Source organism: Arachis ipaensis, chromosome B5 (genome assembly GCF_059453495.1).
Source record: "Arachis ipaensis isolate K30076 ecotype BB chromosome B5, ASM5945349v1, whole genome shotgun sequence".
In the NCBI taxonomy this organism is placed as follows: domain Eukaryota; kingdom Viridiplantae; phylum Streptophyta; class Magnoliopsida; order Fabales; family Fabaceae; genus Arachis; species Arachis ipaensis.
In genome coordinates this window covers 14,829,150-14,837,615 of record NC_142440.1, presented here as the reverse complement: position 1 = coordinate 14,837,615, position 8,466 = coordinate 14,829,150, and the positions used below count along the sequence as shown (strand labels likewise).

At 28.4% G+C, this 8,466-nt stretch overlaps 2 protein-coding genes across 2 annotated transcripts; one reads left to right on the top strand and one right to left on the bottom strand.

Moving 5' to 3' along the window:
* Positions 1-260: 260 nt before the first annotated feature.
* LOC107643023 (dimethylallyl, adenosine tRNA methylthiotransferase) lies at positions 261-1,862 on the bottom strand. Its single transcript, XM_016346558.3, has 8 exons — positions 1,667-1,862; positions 1,441-1,587; positions 1,252-1,349; positions 1,109-1,181; positions 971-1,031; positions 805-890; positions 619-708; positions 261-541 (listed from the first exon to the last, which is right to left on the bottom strand). The coding sequence occupies exons 1-8, from the start codon at positions 1,781-1,783 to the stop codon at positions 479-481; spliced, it is 735 nt and encodes a 244-aa protein (XP_016202044.2). The 5' UTR covers positions 1,784-1,862; the 3' UTR covers positions 261-478.
* A 3,229-nt stretch (positions 1,863-5,091) lies between these two features.
* On the top strand, positions 5,092-6,761 carry LOC107641709 (non-specific lipid transfer protein GPI-anchored 7-like). The gene is made up of 3 exons (XM_016345177.3): positions 5,092-5,435; positions 5,543-5,587; positions 6,664-6,761. Exons 1-3 carry the CDS (start codon positions 5,120-5,122, stop codon positions 6,759-6,761), a joined length of 459 nt encoding a protein of 152 aa, XP_016200663.1. The 5' UTR covers positions 5,092-5,119.
* Positions 6,762-8,466: the final 1,705 nt, after the last annotated feature.

Genomic DNA, 8,466 nt, shown 5'->3' with positions numbered 1-8,466 from the left:
ATACCTCCTTTATGCCTACCCTTATTATAACATAAATCTTGTTATTTATTTGTCAATGAAGTTTCTCTATTAACATTTATCCAGTTCACAAACCTATTACAATGGGTTTCAACGAAATCAGCACACTTGGCCTATTCAGTCAATATGGTAACATTGCTATATGAAGTCTACTTGTTCTGACGAAAATGGTGTAGTTGGCTAGTTGCTATAACCAAAGTAAAAAAATTGATAGTAATTAAGGGAAATTCATTGCGAGAAGATTTTGAGCATGAAGTACATAAGTGGTTTTCAAATTAGATTTCATACTTGATCAACTACGAGAACCCAACCGTAGTTGTAATTCAAAATTGACAATTGTTTGATACCATATCCCATTAGAGAAATCTGCTACAACACAATTCTTTTGTATAATAAAATACTACAATTATCAACAACAAATATTTTCCACGGATTTGTAACACAAAAAAAGATATGCACACTAAACTGTAATGTACTTGAGTAGAGCCCCGCGAAGCTTCTCCATATATTCTGCAGCTTGTTTCTGCAACAAAATAACATGGAAACATGTTATGTCAAAACAAGCATTATTCTTCAGAGACACAATTGGTATATATTTACTTGGTTACTCCTATGTGCATCGGCTATGTTTTCATCAAGAAGTGCCAACAGAGATCTGTTAATTTCACTGCTCTCAACCATCTGCAGCAACTGATGTTGCATTGAAGAAAAAGTAAAAGTTAGATTGACAAGTTCAACTCGGATAACAAAAGTACAACTAAGTGAACGATGGCGAAGAATACATACAGTTGCTTTGACATCCTTAGAAGTCAAAATTTTGGTTAGGCTTTCTCTGGCTTTTATAAGCTCACCTTGCATCTTATCATATGCATCTGTAACATTATTATACATCATTGCTCTGTTCTCTTGTGCAGTTACTACAACACAACAAGCAAAAGAAAAAGTAACAAACCTATTCCTTCCTGAATGGCTTTCTCCAGAGCCTCCAGCTCAATCAACCTGTCCTCTGTGGCCTGTGAAAATGCTGCTCACAGTAAAATAAGCTGACGAGCTCGTCCAAACAAACATACAAGTAAGAGAAGATGAGAACCTCAGTTTTGTTAACAGCGAATCGAAGCTGTCCTAACTCCGATTTAAGTTGCGAAAAGAATTCTTCGTTCAATCTACAAAAGTGAATTAAGGTCAGATGTGCTAAACCAAGAAATGTAGATGAATGAAATTGTGAAATTGTACCGGGGTCTCATTCTTGCAATCTCGAATTCAATGTCCTGAGCTTCCGTGTCAAGTAAGTATTCAATTAGTTCTTGTGGATTGTCAGGAGGAATGCGAGACTAGGTGTTCACAAACAACAAATGATTAAAAAAAAAAAAAAAAAAAAGAAAAGAAAAGAAGATTGGGGGAATGAAGTTAGGATTAGAGTACCTGACGAAGTTCTTGGCGACGCTGTTTCTCTTCACGGACCTGACGGTCAAATGCTTCGCGAGCGTCGGCATCTCTCTCGAGGCGCCTCTTGAACTCCAGTCTGGCTATGTGGCCAGTTTGCGGTGCCCCAAGGATGCCTTCAGGGTCCTTTCTTCCCACAAAACAGCAGATAAGCTTGGCACTTGCAAGTTACAACAAAAAGCAATAAATGGAAGAGAATAGTTACCCAGCCAATACATCGAATTGTGGGCGTGCGAGTATGAGTTCGAGGACGAGTATGAGTATGAGTATTAGTGCCATGATTCCAAGCAGTGGTGGCCATGCCAAAGCTAAGGGCTGCCATTCTTATCCCCTTCTTTCCCAAGCACACTCGCTCTGCAATCTGTATTATCCCTTCTTCCCAGTTGCAACTCTCAAATCATGGATTAGGAAAGGGTATCATAGTAAATTGGTAATTGTCTTTTTTTTATGGATCACGGGTCGGAGAGACCGACCCGAAAAACCCAAACCAGGAAGAACATAACTCTTCTCCTAGCTCTTAAGTCTTACCCACTATCTACCAGGACCTTTTCCGGTTTTCCCTATTAGAATTACTACCCTGTTCACCCCATACAAAAACGACACTACAAAAAAAAGACCTTCGTTCATCTCGTAAATTGGTAATTGTCTAATTGGGTTCTTTCTGCTATGGGCTGGGTCATTTCATATTACATACTAGCACATGTATAAATATATGGACCAATGAAAGATACACAAAAAAAAAAAAAGCTTAGAATATCTATTAGAGTAAGTTAAAAAAAAAAAAAAAAGCTTAGAATATCTAATAGAGTAAGTTTGAAAATTGAAATATCCGGAATTAGATTCATTTGCTTAGGAAATCAATTTTTTTAACAATACTTATAAAATAAAAATTTATTTGGCTTGTAAACATTATGAACTTATAAGTAATAAATCCAAATTTCTTTTTTTTAAACGAATTTGATTAAAATCTATATATCTATCTATTTTATTTATTTATTTATTTATATAAAAATCGATACAAAAGTAATTATATATTTCAAATAATAATATATAGATTTCTTAGAATTTTGCCATAATTTTTTTTCCAAAAATTCGAACTCACGATTTCTAGGTGGGTATGAAAAACTATGTTATTTGAATTATAACTCGTTGGCAGAAATTTTTCATATTAGTATATTAATATAGGGGTGTGTGTGGTTAGGAAAATTATAAATAATTTCCAAAAATTTTAAGATGGGAATATCATATTTCCATATTTGGTTTAAAGTTTAAAAAACTATTTTCAAATAAGTTTGATACTTTGATTCCAGGAAATTAAAATACCATTATTTCAGTCCCACCTTCTTCCTGGATATATTCGATTTGGAAAAGTACGAGAAGCCAATGTATATTTTATACAATATATATAATGGGGTTAAATTAAAATTAGAATTAAATTAGAGGTAATTAATTAATTTTGAGTAATTTTCAATTTAAAATTTGAATCAAATCATGATTTCCGTCAGTAATAGAATCAAATTAGGATTACCTAATTAAATTAGAGGCAATTAACACATACCCTAGATGTAATTCTATTATAAAATTAAATATATTTTTTAAAATCTCAATGTTAATTCTTATAACTGTTTTCATAATAAGTAGTAAGATAACTCTTGCAATTAAAATCTCCTTTTAGTAATGTTAAATGTTTTATTTATTATTCAATTCATATTTTTATAACGATTTTCATAATAATTAACAATTTTTTTTATGTAAAGCATCATATATATTAACTAATGAGTTATAACTCAAATGACATAATCTTTTCATACTCATCTAAAAGGTCGCAGGTCTTCCTATTTTTAGTAAAAAAAATATCACATATATTGAATCTTAAATTTTAGATTAAAATATCTTTATTCTTTTTTAGAAAAACATGAAATAAGTTAGTTATTCATTTGTTTTTACAATCACATTTTTTAAAAATAATTGATGAGAGATAGGTGTGCTAGATTGTTTCACAAAATAAAAACCAATGAAAAGTTTATACTATAGTTAACAGATGTCAAGCTACTTTTATACCGTTTGTTTTATAAGAAAGAAATATTATTACTAATTTAGACTATCACAATCAATTTTATGTCTAATAATTCAATATTTTTTTTTTTTGCATTTTCTTGAATAGTATTATAGTAGAACACACAAATAACTATAATAATAATGTTAGATAAAATTATAACTTATGTTTAGTTTTTATAACGTTTATTTTTTTTATTGATTCAAGTTAAAGTAATTATTTAATGTTATTTTATTTTAATATTTATGTTTTAATCATATTCAATAAAAAATACAAATTATTTTGATAATATAGATAAAAAAAAGTTTTAATTTTTGAAACATAAATTAGTAAAGGATAACTACTCTAGAGATTATACAAATAACTATCTTGCATATAATCTTGAAAGGTTTACCATTGATATTTTTATGTAATTAAACTTTCATACTTTCAAAAATATACTTTTCAAAAAATTATTTATCATCTGTGTTCATATTTATGTATTTAAAATTATTTTTATAATATTTATTAATCATTTTTTTGGTTAGTTTTTTATAGTATCCTGACAAGTTAGTGTGTGTTTGGATTAACGTTCGTAAATAGAAATTTGTATAAAATTGATTTTATAAAATTCATTTTGATCAAAAGGGAGTTAATATAGTTTATGTTTGGTAATTTTTATTTAAAATGGATTATAATAAATTAAATATTGTTTGGATTACATTATTCAAAATCACTTTTAGATAAAAAATTACAGAAAAAAACATGAATTTAAATAATTATTTTATATTATCTTATAATTTTATTTTAAATATATAAATAAATTTTAATATTTTTTTAGTATTTTCAGTGCTCTTACGTATTCTAATAAAATTAATAGAATCATTAATACAAAACAAAAAAAATATTCCGTATAAAAAAATAATAATAACAATAAAAAAATCCATATAAATAAAAAATAATATATATATATATATATATATATATATATATATATATATGAGAATATATATATATATATATATTCGCGTAACGGGTCTTGTTCTAGTTAAAACGATTTCGAGTGTTAAAAGTCTTTTTGGGAAAGTTTTAGAGAGCTATAAAGGTCTGGTATATGCAGTATCTAGGCCAGGTAATGGCTAGGTTCCGCATGGGTAATTTTTATTATTTAATTTTCATTAAACATGCCCCCCTAAACTTGTGCAGTCAACTTAACAGCAATGGGCAATTTTTATTATTTAGTTTTAATTATTCGATTTGCACGGGCATGACCTCACGAAATCGGTAATGGTTCCCATTCCTCTCAACAATTAGCCAGAGATCATATATTTTCATATCAAACAAGTTTCAAGATAGTGATACATATATTTTGTGACACACGAATTTTCTTTTCTAGCTAGTCCGCACGTCAGAACAAGACCTCCCCTATTTATTTATTTAATTCATTTGAACATTGGCAGCCTCTCGTATAAAATAAAGAATTAAATATTTATAATGTAGTTCTATTGACAAACTAACCAATGACTGAGTATCATGGATAGCAAAACGAACTATATATAAAGGGTGAAGCGGGAACGAAAGAACAAGCAAAAGAAAAAGAAGAGATCTAAAGAGAGTTAAAAAATGGATAGCTATAGGTTGATGATGATGATGATGATAGCGGTGGTGTTGATGATAGTAGTTACGTTTGGCGAGGCGCAGACTAATGCATATCCAGCTTGTGCTACAGAGCTAGTACCATGCGTGGAGTATAAGAACTCCAAGAAGCCACCCAATGCTTGCTGCAACCCTCTCAAAAACGTATTCCAAACACAGCTTGCGTGCCTCTGCCAGATTGTATTAACGCCTGCATTCCTTGAGAGTTTTGGTTCCAACACCACTCAAACTATCCGATTTGTCCGCTCTTGTAACCTCAATCTTAGCGTCTCCTTGTGCCAAGGTACTATATAAGTCACCATCATGTATGTAACAATCTCCTCATCTTTGTAAGGCCCATATTATAGTTTGTTTAAGGATTATTTTTCTAATAAATACTTTATTTTTCAGACGCTCTTTCAGCTCCGCCTCCTTCAGTGTCGGTGAAGCCCAAAGGTAATAATAGTTTAATTTTTTGATGCATCATTTGCATTGGTCTAATAGAAAAGAATGCTTAGTCATATAGTACTTGGTTCTTGCATTGCATCTTCTCAAAGGTTAGAGTTGAATGCGAAGATAAATTAAACTGTATATTTCCTCTCTCTGTTTTTTTTTCTCTTATATTTATTTATATGCAAACTGTGCTTTTAGAAGATGATGACATTTGAGGGTATTTGGTGTTCATTTTTTTTCACTGCATTAGATTCTATATATATAAGTTGTGAGTCAATACCATATCTAATAGTACCTATTAGTAGGGGCTGAGCCTTATGCAACAAAAGGGGTGTCACCCCCCAAACATATTTTTTTTTATAAATTAGATATAAATTTTAGTTTAATTTCTCTTAAAAATTTTAAGATTATGTTATATGTACATTAAAATTAATCATCAAAGTTAAACATTAGTATAAAATATATATTAGAATATAAATACACATTAAAAATAAATTAAATCACATACATATGTATTTATAACTAATTTTAGTAACTGATTTTAGTATACGAATAATATTTTAATAAAAAAATATTTTACTTTTTTTCTATTAAAAAATTAGTTTTTGGCACCTCCCTCAAATTCAATCTAGTTCTGCCCTGCCTATTACCGACCAAAATGTTTAATCTGTATAATCGTTAGGAATTATTGAACCCATTTTTCAATTATTTGATATTAATGTGTTTATGAAAGATATAGTCTGAGGACTTTTTGAACCAATTGTAGTTATTATCATATTTACTTTGTTCAAACAAACATTAAAATTATCCGGTTTAATAATAAGGGATCTAATTCACTACAACATGACAAAATAAAAAATAAAAATAAGAAGGGAGATATAAAATTAAGAAACAGGGTTTATAGATAAAATAATCACATGCATGCGTGTATATATATATAAAGCTAAGCATCCTTTCATAAATTGTTATATTATAAAGATGGGTTTATATAATTTTGTTTTGTCGTCATCACAGTTAGGAAGTGAACTCATCACACAGTCATAAAACTATATATGCTTTTCTTTTTCCAATGGTTGCAGCAACAGCCGGAGCAGATGAAGGAGGTGCAGGCAGAGTCGCATTGAGCGGGTTCTCCTTCCAACTATTATTTTGGTGTTATGTGCTGTTTATTTATTAGGAAAAACCCTAAACCCTGTACACTGGAATCCAAGTTTATGCATGTCTCATTATCATATATGTCAGCATTCTGTGTTCTGTTGTGATAATTTTTTGTTTCCCATTTGCATGCTGTTTTATTTTGTTTTATTTCCTAAAGAAAATTAGTTATCTAGTGTCTATTATTGTTTCTTCAGTCTTCATAGATACATATATATATGATGTAGAGCCTTCATGCTTTATCAGTCTAATAATAAAAGCAGCTTCTTGTCATGGTGATCACCAGTGTTGAAGATGGATACATTATTATTAACTAGTACAATCCCGCTACTTAACTAATAAGGATTTTACCAACTTCTGTTAACTCTTGTTTATAATTGTGTTTAATAGAAGTATTTTTGTAAACGTGTTTAATAAAAATATTTTTTTTATAACTATGTCTAATGAAAATGTCTTTGTGAATGTGTTTTTTTATACATATCAATGCTAATTGTAATTAGAAAAAATCTTGGGAGTCAGCAACTTTATTAAATTCTAGTCAGTATGTAACCAGCAAAAGAAAAGTGAATAATCTCACATTATTGGATGAAATCTCACACCATTAAAAACATTATTAATAACTACTTGATGGCTACAAATTACAAAAGTTGCTGGTCCCTAACACTCTTCTTATAATTAAAATATAATAATTAATTGTTATTGGCAACAAATTGACAGATAGTATATTGGTATCCTATACTTTTTTTTAACTGATATATGTATGTATTATATTATAGGGAGATCTCTAATGGCCAAGGTTATAGTAGCTAAAAACAGCTAAGATATGACTAACCTATAAATACATGATATGTGAAGAATGTAAAGAGTAACTTATAGGTTGTTAGTGAAGTTATATACTAGAAATGACATAAAATAAAAAATAAGTTGACTAAAATTATGTGTATATTGTATGGGTTTTTTATATGAAAAAAAATTCTATTAGTATTTTTTGAGTGAGTAACAACAAAAACTGAAAACTCATTACAATAATGTTGGGTCAATAAAAACTCTTTAATTATTAATCTATTATCTATTATTTATTATATATTATAATTTTACAACTAAACTGTGTTACATGTCACTCTTTTATTGCAATTGAAATTTAATCTTTTTTTTCAAAATTAGAGTGTTATTTCCTCTTCTCTTTTCCTTTTCTATCTCTCTTATTTCTTCACCCACTCTATTTTTCTTATATATCATTATCAATGACTAATTACAATTTACAAATTTGACAATTAAAATATGCAATATCACATTTTCTAATTAAAATTAAAATTTAAATATTAAAATTAAAATATAATTCTATTATATTACTAATTTAACAACCAAAATATATTATATGATATTTTCTCATTAAAATTGAGATAAAATATTTTTTTCAAAAATTAATAAACTTCCTTCTTTCATCCTCTTATCTACCTCTCCTTCTCTATTTCTCTCTATCCTTCCAATTTATATATAACTTATCATTTATATTTTATATTATTAATTTGACAAATCAAAATATGTCACAAGATATTCTTTCATTACAGCTAAAATAAAATATTTTTTTTCAAAAATTAACAAACTCTCTCTCTCCTTCTTCTTTATTTTTCTCTCTTTTCTCTCTCATTCTCTATTTCTCTCTACATTTATATTTTACAAAAAATTAAATTAATAAAATAATATAATTCAAATAAATTCATAAA